Genomic DNA, 17,501 nt, shown 5'->3' with positions numbered 1-17,501 from the left:
ATATAACATATTTATATGTTATTGGAATCAGCAAATGATGGAGAATAAGATGAAGGTAAATTTGAATCGTTTTATATAAAAACATATTTTTTTACAATTTTCCGATTTTTAATGACCAAAGTCATTAATTAATTTTTAAGCCACCAAGCTGAAATGCAATACCGAAGTCCGGGCTTCGTCGAAGATTACTTGACCAAAATTTCAACCAATTTGGTTGAAAAATGAGAGCGTGACAGTGCCGCCTCAACTTTCACGAAAAGGCGGATATAACGTCATCAAAGACATTTATCAAAAAAATGAAAAAAACGTTCGGGGATATCAATCCCAGGAACTCTCATGTAAAATTTCATAAAGATCGGTCCAGTAGTTTGGTCTGAATCGCTCTACACACACACACAGACAGACACACACACAGACAGACACACACACACACATACACCACGACCCTCGTCTCGATTCCCCCTGTCAAAACTTGACTAAATATAACAAGTCGCGTAAGGCGAAAATACAACATTTAGTCAAGTAGCTGTCGAACTCACAGAATGAAACTGAACGCAATGCCATTTTTCAGCAAGACCGTATACTCGTAGCATCGTCAGTCGACCGCTCATGGCAAAGGCAGTGAAATTGACAAGAAGAGCGGGGTAGTAGTTGCGCTAAGAAGGATAGTACGCTTTTCTGTACCTCTCTTTGTTTTAACTTTCTGAGCGTGTTTTTAATCCAAACATATCATATCTATATGTTTTTGGAATCAGGAACCGACAAGGAATAGGATGAAAGTGTTTTTAAATTGATTTCGACAATTTAATTTTGATAATAATTTTTATATATTTAATTTTCAGAGCTTGTTTTTAATCCAAATATAACATATTTATATGTTTTTGGAATCAGACAATGATGGAGAATAAGATGAACGTAAATTTGGATCGTTTTATAAATTATTTTTTTTTTTTTACAATTTTCCGATTTTTTTATGACCAAAGTCATTAATTAATTTTTAAGCCACCAAGCTCAAATGCAATACCAAAGTCCGGGCTTCGTCGAAGATTACTTGACCAAAATTTCAACCAATTTGGTTGAAAAATGAGGGCGTGACAGTGCCGCCTCAACTTTCACGAAAAGCCGGATATGACGTCATCAAAGACATTTATCAAAAAATTGAAAAAAACGTTCGGGGATATCAATCCCAGGAACTCTCATGTAAAATTTCATAAAGATCGGTCCAGTAGTTTGGTCTGAATCGCTCTACACACACACACAGACAGACAGACAGACAGACACACACACACACACACACACACACACACACACACATACACCACACATATGCATACACCACGACCCTCGTCTCGATTCCCCCCTCTACGTTAAAATATTTAGTCAAAACTTGACTAAATATAAAAACGACAACGTTCATCAATACAGAGTCTGAGACAACTTTAGGCACTTCCGAGTCTGACACGACAACTCTTGGCATCTTATAAAACATTAACCATATTGTAAGTTGTGCGTACAACTCCATTAAATGTGTTCGAAGTTCTTGTACAAGCATTTAAACGATTGATTGAAAGAAATGGTGGTGTTTTTACGCTATGAGGCGGAATTATAATAATAAACAAAGTATACAGCGAAAATATCAAAGCATATATTACAAAGTGATTAAATAAAGTTGTCCAAAAAATTATTGCAACAAATTTTAAACCCAAATTAAAGCATTAATTCCTGTGTCATTTAATTAAAACTGTATATGCCAGTTAAGACCGTTCACTTAACCTTCAGGATCACCTTTTGGATTAAATATTTCTTTTACATGGATCACGTGACCGCCGCTCAAGTCACAATAGGCAAATCTTTGCAACTTTGACATACGAGAAGAAAGTCAAACCAATTATCTACCCTGAACAGATTGTTTTGTTTTGCTACCTTGCGTATTTCGCGTGCTATGCTATTCCTACTGATGCAGGTGTCGATCGCAAGAGCGGTCAAAAACGGAACGTTTTACGTCAATTTTTATGGGTATCATGTCAAAAAGCGCTACATTTTAGCAATGACTTGGTGGATTTCTTTGAAACTTTCGGAATATTTTACCAACATACTTCAGATACTTCGTGCAAAAGTTTGGATCGTTACAGTTGTTGATTCAGATGTGACGCAAAGTTTCGGAAAATGTTGTTAAACTTGTCATAGGATTGTTCACTTGTCTTCAAACAATTCATGACTTTGTATATCCACAGATAAATGATTGATACATATTCTGTCTAAGTTTCATTTGCGTATAGCCGCTGGCGTTAATTTGCTAGTTAAAACATGCTACGGTCATGCTTGGCTGGGCATCGCTGTGGCACCAGATTCATCGCTTAAATATGTAGCGTGTTTACAGGCCCAGCAAATGTGCGTCAGTGCGTACAGGCACATAAAACTTTAGCAGTGTGTGTATCAATCATTTTTCTAAAGACATGCAAAGTCATGAATTTTTTGGACCCAAGGGAACAATCCTATGACGAGATTAAAAACTTCTTTCGAAAAATTGCATAACATTTTAACAAACATCTGTAACAATCCATAATTTCGCTCGAAGTATCTCTAGTATGTTGGTAAAATATTCCGAAAGTTTCAAAGCCATACACCAAATCATTGCTAAAGTGCAGACTTTTTTGTCAGGATACCCCTAACAAATGACGCAAAAAGTCCCGTTTATGACCGCTCTTGCGATCGACACCTGCATCAGTAGGAATAGCATAGCACGCGAAATACGCAAGGTAGCAAACAAAATAATCTATTCAGGGTAGATAATTGGTTTTACTTTCTTCTCGTATGTCAAAGTTGCAAAGTTTTGCCTATTGTGATTTCTTGTAAATGTTTCATTCGGCTCTTCCGTTTTTTTCTGGTCGATTTTGAGTGTACCCTTACTTGAGCGGCGGTCACGTGATCCCTGTAAAAGAAATATCTAATCCAAAAGGTGATCCTGGAGGTTAAGTGAACGGTCTTAACTGGCATATACAGTTTTAATGAAATGACACGGGGATTAATGCTTTAATTTGGGTTTGAAATGTGTTGCAATAACTTTTTGGCCAAGTTTAGTTTGCTTCAAACAGAGTTAAACAAAAACAAGTCGCGTAAGGCGAAAATACAACATTTAGTCAAGCTCAGTCGAACTCACAGAATGAAACTGAACGCATTGCATTTTTTTTCCGCAAGACCATACACTCGTAGCATCGTCTGTCCACCGCTCGAGGCAAAGGCAGTGAAATTAACAATCCAGAAAAGCGCGGTAGCGGTTGCGCTGAGGAGGATAGCACGCTTTTCTATATCTCTATTCTTTTTAACTTTCTGAGCTTGATTTTAATACAAACATACCATATCATATGTTTTTGGAATCAGGAATCGACAACGAATAAGATGACATTGTTGTAAAATCGATTTCAGAAATGTGATTTTAATCATAATTTTCTCATTTTTTTCAGAGCTTGTTTTTAATCCGAATATAACATAGTTACATGTTTTTGGAATCAGAAAATAATTGTTTTATTAAAAAAAACTATTTTAATTACAATTTTAAGATTTTTAATGACCAAACTCATTAATTAATTTTTAAGCCTGCAAGCTGAAATGCAATACCAAAGTCCGGCCTTTGTCGAAGATTGCTTGACCAAAATTTCAATCCATTTGATGGAAAAATGAGGGCGTGACAGTGCGGCTTCAACTTTTACAAAATGCCGGATATGACGTCATCAAAGACATTTATCCAAAAAAAAACATCTGGGGATATCATACCCAGAAACTCTCATGAACAATTTCATAAAGATGGGTCGAGTAGTTTACTCTGAATCGCTCTACACACACACACGCACACACAAATACACCACGACCCTCGTCTCGATTCCCCCCTCTACGTTAAAACATTTAGTCAAAACTTGACTAAATGTAAAAAGCATCTACATTAATATTGTTATTTACTGATTATGTATGATACGTTATTGTGACTGAATTAATCCATGTAATCTTTTCTGCGTAAAAGCTCCGCCCCTCCACAGAGTCAACTTGAGCGATATCTCAAACCAATAAAACACTTATAGGGACGTATTATGAAGACGCAAAATACCACAACTCCATTTATGCAGATATCAACAACATTCAAGATGTAAGCAGCGAGAAATCATTCACTTAATCCCCGATCTTTGAACTTTACTTGACATTATTTGTTAGGGCTTCACATGATCATAGTCAGAACCGATGACGACGTTTCGTTTTCCGATCTGTGTTTTGCTGTAGGGGTCATCCGGGTCATTGCGCACGTGATCATAGGCTGCGCGAGCTGCTCCACTTGTCTCCTTCCTTGACGCGTTCTGGCGGGTGTCGGCAAAATCTAGGGTGTTGTATTCATCCACAAGAGAACCTTTCTCAGCTAGTGCAGACTCTTGACTTTTCCCTTTTGAGCCAAGAGAGGCAACTCCGCCGATTCTGTTGTACGTGTCCGTAGTTGCGTCCCCTGCAGCTTTCTGCGAGGAGTTGTCGTTCGCTTTGTGGCTGATGGTGTTGTACTCGGTGTCGGAATGTCCAGGTTTGGGTGCGAGGTCAGGCTTCTTGCCTTTCTTGTTGACAACGCTGTACACATCGTTAGGATTGGGCAGAACCGGCTTGTCACCAACGGTTTTCGCGAGGCTGTTTCCTTGGGTAGAAATCTTCTTGTCTGGCTTGTTGACAACGCTGTACACATCTTTTGGGTCTGGCTTTGCTGGGGCTGTGTTCATCCCATGAACGCCTGTAGCCACGTGTTGTGTATCGCCAATACAGCTGTAGTCGTCGTCTAGTGTTCCGTTCGCCTGGTGGGAGTTACGATTTTGCCCTGGAGCACCGTCCTCGGCCAGTTCGTAGGGGTCATCAGGACCGAGAGCTGGGTTATCAGCTGTTGGTGGAAACAAGTTTGTATTTTATTTAACTTGAGTATCATGATATAATGACAAGCAAACAATACAATTTAGGCACGGACATGTCATGTAGAATACAGTACTCGGGACAACTTAACATAACATAAACGTAAAAAGAAAAGAAAATGTAAAAGCGAATTACACGTACAAAAAAGTACCACACACACACACACACACATACATACACACACACAGACACACACACACACACACAAGCACGCACGCACGCACACGCACACACGCACGCACACACACACACACACACACACACACACACACACACACACACACTCACACACCCCACGACAACACAAACAAATGTGGTCAAGAACCCATCAATTCCCCCCCCCCCCCTGAAAAATACAACACTACATTTGAATACTAATGCACATTTGTAGAACATAAGCTATAATTCATAACGTTTCAAAATGGGATATAAGCAGGTGAGTTGGACAAGGTAGAGGATATAAGCAGGTGAGTTGGACAAGGTAGAGGATATAAGCAGGTGAGTTGGACAAGGTAGAGGATATAAGCAGGTGAGTTGGGTAAGGTAGAGAATTTAAGCACCGAGAAGCTCGCAACATCTTGGACGAGCAGCCAACAGCTTCATTCAAAAACTATGTTAGGTCAAAATTCGGTTCAGTAGGGAAGAAAATCGATGTGGTCAAATGTTGATATTTCGTTTGAAGAAATTTGCTCTCAACATCAATATGTTCTTGGTTGAGCACACTTGAAATTAACAAAAAATTGTACTTACCTCCCGCTGGCGCTGATTTTCCTATGAGGTTTCTTTTTCCTCCTTTGGGTTTTCTGTAATAAAGTTACATTGTTCAGTAGATTTGCCGAGAGTGAGAGAGAGAGAGTGAGAGAGAGAGAGAGAGAGAGAGAGAGAGAGAGAGAGTGTGCGTGCGTGCGTGCGAGCGAACGTGTGTGCGTGTGTGTGTGTGTGTGTGTGTGTGTGTGTGTGTTTGATTCATGCAGTACACTCCATTACATACAGGTACTGTATAGTTGTTAAATGTTGTTATCGTAATTCATGTGTTTTCCTGTGCTAGTTATACTATACCTGGGGAGAGGGCTGGATGTTAAATAATAAAGATTTTGTTGTGTCTTGTCTTGGCTCTCTTACTCACTCTGCACTCTGGCTTTTTCTCCGTCTGACTTAAAATGAGGAGACCTGACTGGAATTTGCTCCGGAAAAGAACTAGTTGATGTTCAGCCTGGCAATTGTAATAGTTAAAACATAAGGTAGTAACTTTTATCAGGGCCGGTAGATCTACCAGCAGGGGCACAGTGACTGTACTCGACAACTATGAGTAAAGGACGGGCTTAATTGGGCGAAGTCGACTACACGAAGTATGCTTCACGAAGCTTGCCGCACGGAGCTTTAGCACTGAGTTTTCGTTAAACAAGAAGAGCAAACGCTCGATCGAGTCACTTTCGCAGTTCTGAATATTATATGAGGCATCAGATGGACAGGAAGAAATTGCTATTCACAACACAATGAGTCACGTTCACATAAAATTTGAGCCCGGTCACTTTTATAGTTTCCGAGAAAAGCCCAACGTTAAGTTGTGTGTTGCCGAACAGAAAAGGCTAGTTATCTCCCTTGTTTTTCTGATAACGTTCGTAAAAGGCTACAGATGTAAATACTTTGATGTAAAGAATAATCCTACAAAGTTTCAATCACATCCGATGAACTTTGTCAAAGATATAAAATGTCTAATTTTTCCTTTGACGCTGACCTGTGACCTTGAAAAAGGTCAAAGGTCAACGAAACCATCGTTAAAGTGTAGAGGTCATTGGAGGTCACGACTAAACAAAATATGAGCCCGATCGCTTTGATAGTTTCCGAGAAAAGTCCAACGTTAAGGTGGTGTCTACGGACGGCCGGCCGGACGGCCGGCCGGACAGACTAACACTGACCGATTACATAGAGTCACTTTTTCTCAAGTGACTCAAAAAGACTAAGCGAATTTGCCTTTGCGAAGTCGACTTCTGGCTCAAATAAGGACCGACAATTTTTTTCTGTTACCTGGCATAGACCTTTCTTCTGTAGGCAATCAGAATGATGACAAAGACAACCACGGCAGCCACAGCGGCAACCGACGCCCCGACGATGACACCAACATTACTGTCACTATCTCCGTCTCCAACAGTCATTTGTGTTGTTTTCCCTGGGGAAAAGGAAAAAGAAAGACTCAAGTATGGGTGACATTAATGCAGTTTTGACACCTGATTGTTCTGTTATGACAGTGTCGATTTTATGTTGTTGTTTTTTACAATTTCTTATTTGATAAAATATTTTACTCTGGCTATTTTTCCACGCCTTTTTGATCGAACATACTTATCATAGGATTATGTTCTTCTCCACTTCTGACACAGTTTCTTTTTCACAGCTGAGATATATAAATCTGCTAAACACTGATGAGACACAATAGTGTCGAAACACGTGTCTGGTCTAGGTACAAATACGATGGTCCTCCTCAGGACTAGATTACCTTGCGATACGTCCCCCACAAAGGGACTTTGCTCTGTAAATCTCGGTCCCCCTTGAGGAGGGTCTGATGCTCCCAATAGGCTGTCTGTGAAGGGATACATATTTCTCTCTCTTTCTCTGCTAAGAGATTTTAACAAATCTCGGAAGAAAGTCTCTGCTGACTTTCAATTGTTTCTTTCACAATTTATGATGTTTTATAATGTGGTCACGGAGAAAGTTGCATGGCCTTTAAAGCGATCCAATTGAACAAGTATTGTAGAAAACTTCTTCTTTACCAAGTTGTCACGATTTAGTGACGTGGATCGAGAAAGTGTCACTCTGTGGGGTGCCTTCTCTTGGTCAATTGCGATAGAAAGCGCCTGTGCTTTCTGTCAACGGCTGGGTTTTAGCTGACCGAGCAATAGCGAACACGGGTATTTCGTGTCGCACGGATTTCACGTGGGTGATTTCTGCTGTCGGGGCAAAACTGGCGATTGCTGAACTTGGAATGTGACAAGGTTAGTCACGTGATTTTGTCAAGGTTGTCTGTGTGAGACATGTTAAAGGGATAGTATCCGCCGGGAAAAGGCCTTCAGATCGCTTTCAAAGCATCACCGTAAGATTCTACGTTACAAATAATGCTACCATCCATGAGGAATAACTTAACTTTGCAAATTCAACAGTTTTGATAGCTAATTAATTGTCGTAACAGAATCCAAGGAAAGAGCACTCTTGTAATGGTTGGGTGATTTCCCTTGTCAAATGTGTCAACAATGGCGTCTTCCTGCGATCATTGTAGTCTGAAAGTGAAAAGGTAAGTGTTAACGTTGTCTGACAGGAAATAAAGCTTTCAATAGGACAAGTCAGTATCAGTGTACAAGTTGCTCTCAGCAGGACTGCAAATGAATCGATCGATGCGAGTCAAAAAGCCCTGTAGCACTCAAAATGATTCGCCCTGACGAAGATCATGCTCGTACTTTGTTTACAGTTTAGAAGCAGTACTCAGTCAGATTATCTTGGACATATGTTATGTGTTGCCTGTTGGTGATCATTTCAAATATATGTCTCTAAAGTTGCGCTTTTACCTATAAGCTTATGCATTTGTTTCAAATTCCATTCATGTCACTGATCGAACACAGGGAACAGTAAACGTGCGAGAGTTCGAAGCAAAGCGCATTCATGTTTCAGACAAATAGAGAGCTCTGAAAATTGTCTTTTCTCATAATAGTAACCCAAAAGAGAAGAAATTATACTTATCCCTCTGAACAATGTCGAGGATATCAGTGTCTTGTGCATTTGTTGTGTGTGTGTGTGTGTGTGTGTGTGTGTGTGTGTGTGTGTGTGTGTGAGAGAGAGACTTGTATCACTGTGTGCATGAATGTGACTGTGTGTGTGTCACTGTGTGCATGAGTGTGATTATGTGTGTGTTTGTGTGTGTGTGTGTGTGTATTATGCTTGTGATATAATCACATATATATAAATTGTATTTTTGTATACACGTGAAAAAAAGAGTACAAACTACACTGTTGTGTGCGTGAACGTTGTGTGCCAGCTGTCAAAACTCAAGTGAGCTTTTCCTGATTATGATTGAAGTTTGCTACAAATAACTCATTAACTGTAAGGGAGATTGATTAATATATAGTGTATTCTTTTCAAGCATTTGTCTTTATTTTCAGGCTATGGAAGTTTTACATTCAAAACAACAAGCGGCCAGGCTGCTCGTTCAACTTCAAGAGAAAAGTGCACATCGAGGCAGGATAGGGAGAGGAATTAGCAGAGGTGTGAGCTAATGCAGAGGCAAGGACTGGTCCAAGTCTTCTCAAACTGAAATTGGTTTGCTGGGCAAGGGGAAGGCTGATCCGAATAACAATTTGAAGGTAAGTGAGGACTAGTTATACTTATAATATTAATAGATACTTTCTCTGTGTGCAGGAGTTAAAAGAAAAAGACTTATGATGTTAGAGCCAAGGGTAATTTTGTGAATTCCAATAGAGTGCTATCACAGAAAATGAAGAAATTACATTCATCCAACTGAACAATGTCAAGAAAATCAGTGCGTGTTGTGTACTTGTTATGTGTGGATGTGTGTGTGTTTTAAGAATGTAATGTGTGCAGAAAATAAGTAAAATTGTGTGTAAGTGGGGGTGTAAATAGTGGTCTGGGTGGCCCAAAAAACAATTTGAAGGTGAATCAGGACTATTGTTATAAGTACTTTCTCTCACTGCTTCCCCCCCTCAAACCCCATGCCTCCTCCAAACTCAATCATTCGAGTAAGTACATGTACCTTTTTATTCTGCAAGATTTGTGAACAAGGTCGAAGACTTTGTTACAGGGTATACTAAATAATGACTAACGGTGAGGTTTTTAGGTCTCAGTCACAAATTACATTACCGGTGCTTTTTTTTCATTCTAGGGAATGTGTGTATTTCCTGGTTTCAAAAAATATTGAAAAAGAATGAAAATTCAGCTTCAGCATCCAGATTTTGTCAAGATATTTTGTGCAGTTATATTTCAGTACCCACAACCTTTTAGTGTCTCATTAAGGGAAATAAATGAACAGTCCTCACAATTGGGGTGCTGTACCGTGAACCCCCCCTTTTAAAAACCTTTACAATTCAAGATCTCCCCTATATTTAGACCTTGCTTTTCAGATTTTCTGGTCATAACCTATGCAAATTCACCTTCATTTTAAGACTTCCTGCTTTTTATATTTAGTCAAGTTTTGACTAAATATTTTAACATCGAGGGGGAATCGAAACGAGGGTCGTGGTGTATGTGTGTCTGTGCGTGTGTGTGTGTGTGTGTGTGTGTGTGTAGAGCGATTCAGACTAAACTACTGGACCGATCTTTATGAAATTTGACATGAGAGTTCCTGGGTATGAAATCCCCGAACGTTTTTTTCATTTTTTTGATAAATGTCTTTGATGACGTCATATCCGGCTTTTCGTGAAAGTTGAGGCGGCACTGTCACGCCCTCATTTTTCAACCAAATTGGTTGAAATTTTGGTCAAGTAATCTTCGACGAAGCCCGGGGTTCGGTATTGCATTTCAGCTTGGTGGCTTAAAAATTAATTAATGACTTTGGTCATTAAAAATCTGAAAATTGTAAAAAAAAATAAAAATTTATAAAACGATCCAAATTTACGTTTATCTTATTCTCCATCATTTGCTGATTCCAAAAACATATAAATATGTTATATTCAGATTAAAAACAAGCTCTGAAAATTAAATATATAAAAATTATTATCAAAATTAAATTGTCGAAATCAATTTAAAAACACTTTCATCTTATTTCTTGTTGGTTCCTGATTCCAAAAACATATAGATATGATATGTTTGGATTAAAAACACGCTCAGAAAGTTAAAACAAAGAGAGGTACAGAAACGCGTGCTATCCTTCTTAGCGCAACTACTACCCCGCTCTTCTTGTCAATTTCACTGCCTATGCCGTGAGCGGTGGACTGACGATGCTACGAGTATACGGTCTTGCTGAAAAATGGCATTGCGTTCAGTTTCATTCTGTGAGTTGGACAGCTACTTGACTAAATATTGTATTTTCGCCTTACGCGACTTGTTAATACCTAATTTTCTCAGATTTTGGGAGATCGTAAAAGGGGGTTCCACTGTAATATGAATTCTGTTTTAGCTACACCTGTATGCTGTTTGTAAAGAAGGATATTTTACAGATTGAGGGGATCATTTCTGCCTCCATAATGATCGTTATGATCTGACACATTGGCTAACAGATTCCATGATCATGCTGTTATGTAGGAAGTCATAATAATGATGTGTAGGTTTTTGAATTGTGTCTGCTTTGCAGTTCAAATAGATGTCTGCCTTCCTGTTCAATTTTTTTTCTCAAATAAGACAATCCCTGAAGCACATTTTCCAACCACATGTCAAATAGCAGTTCTGCTTAGCTTGAAACATAAGTATTGAATAATTATATCAAATTGACCTTTTTGCAGTTGAGCACTTGACAGATGCTGCTTCAATACCTCTTGTAGAGAAAATTTTTAGAGATACAGTGGAGCCCTTTTAAGATATTATAATGTATATACAGCAAACTCAATCAAAGAAAAGCAGAATGTCTTAGAATAGAGGTTATAAACAGGAATCTGAGAAAGTAGTGTCTTTTAAGACAAATGTTGTTGTGTTTTTTTAAAAGGGGGGGGGGGGGGCAAAGTTAGGGTTTCACTGTACAATGCAATGGTAAACTGGGCATTCATTCCAAGTAGCCAAAGATGTGTAACTGACACTTTTGCTCGTCAGGAGCACTAGAACACGTCACATTTTCACACTTGTCAGTGTGAGAATGCTAAGTGTGTCAGAATGCTAAAAATCTGGAAAGCCAATGCCCACAGGTATATCCCATCCCCCCTCTCCCACCCACCACCACCTTTTACTCACACTTGCAATCCATTACGTACATGAATAGATTACAAACACTCTTCTGTAACTCTTTATTTTCACACTTTTTCTTGCATTTGGTTAATTTTTTCAACCCTTTTCGAAGTTTGAATTAAGTGTCTTCACTGATGGGTGATTTTCTGTTTATGCTCCAGGACTTCAAGGCACTGGTGCTTGATGACAGCAGGCTCCTACTGGCCCACACACAAAGAAGAGATTGAAGATGCCCTGGTCCTGGAAGAAGAAGAGGGAAAGATCAATAAAGCCAAATGATACGCATCATTCAGTTATATTGAGGAAAGATATTGGCTATTCGGGTGAAGGTGTAAGAGTTGCCATGTGCAGTTGCTGTGTATGGGTCATAGGAATGACATTATACATCCAACTGGCCAGTACACTGACTTTCTTCCTTGTTGCCTGCATTGGAGTACATTGTGGTGTTAAACAAAGTGCATTTCTGTGTGGGTTGGTTTACACATGCTCTGTCACATTCCATATTAGACGTCCAGCTGAGACTACAAAATAGTGCATGTTTGTACATTAAAAAAACAATTAAAAGGAATTCTAACCAGAACCAATCGATACATAAATGTTATTTGTATTTTTGACCAAAATATGACATTTTACACACACCTTGCAGGGGCGGATCAGTTCATTTTATGGGGGGGGTTTCGAAAAGTATATTGTGAAGTTATGGGTGTGAAGGCGCGAAGCGCCGAGCCGATGGCGCAAAGCGCCTAGCTTGCTAGGGGGGTCCGGGGGCATTCCCCCCCGAAAATTTTTGAAAAAAAGGATGCAAAATGGTGCAATCTGGTGCATTCTGAGGATGATCATTACCAGTTTCAGGCAGCAGATTTTGTCACTGATTAATACCCCAAAAATTGAAACTCAACACAAAAAAACACAAAAAAATATTTTTATTTTTTGGCTGGGGGGGGAGGTTTCCGGAAACCCCAGAACCCCCCCTCGTCCGCCCCTGCCTTGACAGTCCTTGTTCACCTTGAGGAACACTGACTGTCTCAATCTGTGTAAAATGTCATAATTTGGTCAAAAATACAAATAATGTATATAGTTTTTTGCTTTTTATATTTAGTCAAGTTTTGACTAAATATTTTAACATCGAGGGGGAATCGAAACGAGGGTCGTGGTGTATGTGTGTGTGTGTGTGTGTGTGTGTGTGTGTCTGTCTGTCTGTCTGTCTGTCTGTCTGTGTGTGTGTGTAGAGCGATTCAGACCAAACTACTGGACCGATCTTTATGAAATTTTACATGAGAGTTCCTGGGATTGATATCCCCGAACGTTTTTTTCATTTTTTTGATAAATGTCTTTGATGACGTCATATCCGGCTTTTCGTGAAAGTTGAGGCGGCACTGTCACGCCCTCATTTTTCAACCAAATTGGTTCAAATTTTGGTCAAGTAATCTTCGACGAAGCCCGGACTTCGGTATTGCATTTCAGCTTGGTGGCTTAAAAATTAATTAATGACTTTGGTCATTAAAAATCGGAAAATTGTAAAAAAAAATAAACATTTATAAAACGATCCAAATTTACGTTTATCTTATTCTCCATCATTCGCTGATTCCAAAAACATATAAATATGTTATATTCGGATTAAAAACAAGCTCTGAAAATTAAATATATAAAAATTATTATCAAAATTAAATTGTCCAAATCAATTTAAAAACACTTTCATCTTATTCCTTGTCGGTTCCTGATTCCAAAAACATATAGATATGATATGTTTGGATTAAAAACACGCTCAGAAAGTTAAAACAAAGAGAGGTACAGAAAAACGTGCTATCCTTCTTAGCGCAACTACTACCCCGCTCTTCTTGTCAATTTCACTGCCTTTGCCATGAGCGGTGGACTGACGATGCTACGAGTATACGGTCTTGCTGAAAAATGACAGCTACTTGACTAAATATTGTATTTTCGCCTTACGCGACTTGTTTAATACATGTACTGTAATCTACCTTGTAAGCGCGGTTAGTACCTAGTAAACGCCCACCCCCAACATTTGGATCAGTGTTTGAACATATTGTGTGTGTGTGTGTTTTTATATTTAGTCAAGTTTTGACTAAATATTTTAACGTAGAGGGGGGAATCGAGACGAGGGTCGTGGTGTATGTGTGTGTGTGTGTGTGTGTGTGTGTGTGTGTGTGTGTGTGTCTGTGTGTGTGTGTAGAGCGATTCAGACTAAACTACTGGACCGATCTTTATGAAATTTGACATGAGAGTTCCTGGGTATGAAATCCCCGAACGTTTTTTTCATTTTTTTGATAAATGTCTTTGATGACGTCATATCCGGCTTTTCGTGAAAGTTGAGGCGGCACTGTCACGCCCTCATTTTTCAACCAAATTGGTTGAAATTTTGGTCAAGTAATCTTCGACGAAGCCCGGACTTCGGTATTGCATTTCAGCTTGGTGGCTTAAAAATTAATTAATGACTTTGGTCATTAAAAATCTGAAAATTGTAAAAAAAAATAAAAATTTATAAAACGATCCAAATTTACGTTTATCTTATTCTCCATCATTTGCTGATTCCAAAAACATATAAATATGTTATATTCGGATTAAAAACAAGCTCTGAAAATTAAATATATAAAAATTATTATCAAAATTAAATGTTCCAAATCAATTTAAAAACACTTTCATCTTATTCCTTGTCGGTTCCTGATTCCAAAAACATATAGATATGATATGTTTGGATTAAAAACACGCTCAGAAAGTTAAAACAAAGAGAGGTACAGAAAAGCGTGCTATCCTTCTTAGCGCAACTACTACCCCGCTCTTCTTGTCAATTTCACTGCCTTTGCCATGAGCGGTGGACTGACGATGCTACGAGTATACGGTCTTGCTGAAAAATGGCAGCTACTTGACTAAATATTGTATTTTCGCCTTACGCGACTTGTTTTATTATGTGCATAGTTTTGCACCTTGTAGAGACATTTTCATTCTAGAGAACGCTGACAGACAGCTATATATTTATTTATTTCATACTCTCGGCACTGGAGTATCTCTAGATAGCCCCTCAAAAAGAAGACGAGGGAGGGTACGTCTCCTGAAGTTGAAGAGGTCTGCTTTCAGTGATTTCCAGGGAGCATGTGAAACGACCAGTGTTTGATAACACCACTTCCCTCTGAAAGATTTTAGCTTTCTAAAATAAACTTACCCCTTTCTTCGTCACATCAATGTCTTGGATCAGTATCAAAGACTGACAGAATGACTATTCATTTCGTGTTTTTTAGGATGTGTGTACATTCACTCTCACTGAATGAATTTTTGTGTTTGGTTTTTAGTGTTTTTTCTTTCTGTTTAGACACTTGCATATCAAGCGAAAGATACATGGTGACTATTTGTGCATGAAAACAGCTGACATGAGCAATAAAGTCTGGGGAAGGGTCCTGAAAGTGTATTGATTAATGCGTTGAATTCACAGGTCTAGTAAAACTTGTGCAAAACAAATATATACAGGTGTTGAAAAGTGCTCGAATTCCAAGAATAGTTTCATGTGTAGCACCTTTGAACTGTGCAGAGAGAATGTGTGCCTGTGGATTTGAGATCTACATGGAATAAAATAGACACTGTTCTTGACAATTGAGTATGTTTTTGTGTGCGCATGTTGTTTGGTTTATTGATAATAATTGACTTTTGGTCAAGATGTAACCATGAATTTCTGTAGCAAAGATGCAATGATAAAAATAGACAGAATATGATCAAATAATAAGACACTGGGCTGCAAATTGCTTTTAATTGTCATTGTATTTATCTGTAAACTGATCATGATTTCCATGGCATGATTAATGCAGTGGAACCTCCCTTCTATGACCCCCCAATTTAAAACTCCCTTCTTTTTAAGACCTTGTTTTCTCACATTTTCTGTTCATAACCTCTGTAAAATTACCCCCATTTTAAGACTCGTTCCTTTTTTAGACTCGATTTTCTCAGATTGTTTGAGGTCGTAAAAGGGGGGTGCCACTGTAGTAATAATGCATCTTCAGAAATTGAACACAGGTGCTGCAGTTTTTTTATAACCATGAAGAAGAAAAATACTGTTTCAAAACTTTGACAGTGTCTTATCCTCAAACGTACACCTTTTTAAAGAATCCATAACTTTTAATCACTCAACAAAATTGCCTGCAGCTCAAGTGAACCAGAAATGGGGAACAATTGGCCACACTCAAGGAATCGGTTCCTGGCAACTTTTCTGTCGGTCGCGCAGCCTGAGAGAAACATGACAGAGATAGTTACTCAAGATAAAAGATAAGCTTGACTTACATCAGAATTATGAACATTTAAACTCACCTTGAGCTTTGTCCGAAATATTTTAAACCATTATTGCCACACATTGCAAGAATGTTTGATGTCCGGGTGCTTTTCCCCTGAAAATTTAAAAAAATAGTTTTAGTAATTATAGAAACATATAAACCACTAAGTGTAAACCAATGGCTGGCCAATTACATACAGTTCTACAGCAACATCAGTTCTGAACATGAAGCTTTCAACATGCACAGCGACACTTAAAAATGGCAGTTAAAAAAGAAAGGATGAATGAGATTCTGCCGCATTTAGTGTTTGCTTCAATGAACGCCGTCCGAGGAAGAATGTGATCTTCGTTAAAAAGTTACCCTTTCACAAAGCCTTACAATAAGCTTCAATCATAGTTTTTCCTGCAAAATCACAACATTAAAAACTTTAGGCACAGAAAAACTCATACCGCTGACAATATAAAATGTCAGTTATAAATAACATTTTCTGTTGCACTACATCCAAAGACTGTGCTGACTGACCTTACTTTTTCCATCTCAAAACAATTTTTAGGGGGATTACCTACTCTGTCTGTCTGTCACAGTGTCAGGGCTCAGTCTCCTATACAGTGCACCACAGGAGCTTGTACCCAACTGCCAGTTGATCATTATTTACTCCTGCATGTACGCCCTTACGAGGCTAGCGAATGCGTAGTATGTAGTTGTAAGAAGACTGTAGGGATAAAGGAGTAAATAATGATCGACCGGCACTTTGATACATGCTCCTGTGCAGTGCACAGACACACACACACACACACCGTGGCGTGTCCGTGTTCAAACCAAAACTGGACTCAATCGACCCTGCACACTACACGTTCGTGCACTCGCTTGATGGATGCTTCATTCGCTCAACACACCAGCAGACACACAGACAAAAACGGCAGCAACATTTGTCTAGGTCTGTCCAAAGTCTACACAACACTTGCTTTACTTACAAATCCCGGCAGCAGGAGAGAGCTCTGCGTCGTGGGTAGTCAGCGCACACCGCCACACGACGGTAACACTCATGCAGTTCAATCCAACTTTCCCACTGCTTGCTGAATTGATAACTTTGCATTTTGTGCGTCGAGCATGACTTTCTCGTGATTCTGTGTCGTTCCCAGTCAGTCTGCTGGTTTCTGAACCACCTTGAGTCGATTTCTTACTGAAACGTGTGGGCTTGTTGTCACAAAGCGGCCATCCCATCCGCCATTGTTTTGAGTCGTCATGAAAACGGCACGCTCGCGACGAAAACCAGTCTATGACGGCCAATTTTAATCTTCAAATGGTGGAGAGCAGTCGCCAATTTAATCATGTTTAATTAATTATTTAGCATACTTGTGGTGCTTTATTGAGCAAACCGGGCCAGGTGCGTCTTAATTTAGGTACACTAGATTC

The 17,501-nt window shown here is 39.1% G+C and overlaps 1 protein-coding gene and 2 long non-coding RNA genes across 3 annotated transcripts in view; 1 reads left to right on the top strand and 2 right to left on the bottom strand.

The window, feature by feature from the left end:
• Nucleotides 1-3,868: 3,868 nt before the first annotated feature.
• LOC138971076 (uncharacterized) overlaps nucleotides 3,869-17,501 on the bottom strand; it is a 53,012-nt gene continuing 39,379 nt past the window's right edge. The window contains exons 3-5 of the mRNA XM_070343680.1: nucleotides 6,964-7,105; nucleotides 5,686-5,738; nucleotides 3,869-4,906 (exon numbers count right to left, since the gene is read on the bottom strand). Of these exons, the coding sequence (XP_070199781.1) occupies nucleotides 4,203-4,906; nucleotides 5,686-5,738; nucleotides 6,964-7,091 (885 nt within the window). The 5' untranslated portion in view covers nucleotides 7,092-7,105 and the 3' untranslated portion in view covers nucleotides 3,869-4,202. The remainder of the gene's footprint in view (nucleotides 4,907-5,685; nucleotides 5,739-6,963; nucleotides 7,106-17,501) is intronic.
• LOC138971078 (uncharacterized) lies at nucleotides 8,037-12,108 on the top strand. The gene is made up of 3 exons (XR_011457161.1): nucleotides 8,037-8,221; nucleotides 9,084-9,284; nucleotides 11,973-12,108. It is a non-coding gene; the product is annotated as an uncharacterized lncRNA (long non-coding RNA).
• LOC138971077 (uncharacterized) lies at nucleotides 11,854-17,394 on the bottom strand. Its single transcript, XR_011457160.1, has 3 exons — nucleotides 17,060-17,394; nucleotides 16,123-16,199; nucleotides 11,854-12,051 (listed from the first exon to the last, which is right to left on the bottom strand). It is a non-coding gene; the product is annotated as an uncharacterized lncRNA (long non-coding RNA).

The sequence above is a fragment of the Littorina saxatilis genome, linkage group LG7 (assembly GCF_037325665.1).
Source record: "Littorina saxatilis isolate snail1 linkage group LG7, US_GU_Lsax_2.0, whole genome shotgun sequence".
In the NCBI taxonomy this organism is placed as follows: domain Eukaryota; kingdom Metazoa; phylum Mollusca; class Gastropoda; order Littorinimorpha; family Littorinidae; genus Littorina; species Littorina saxatilis.
The sequence above is the reverse complement of the archived record's forward strand: the minus strand, read 5'-3'. Positions and strand labels throughout refer to the sequence as shown.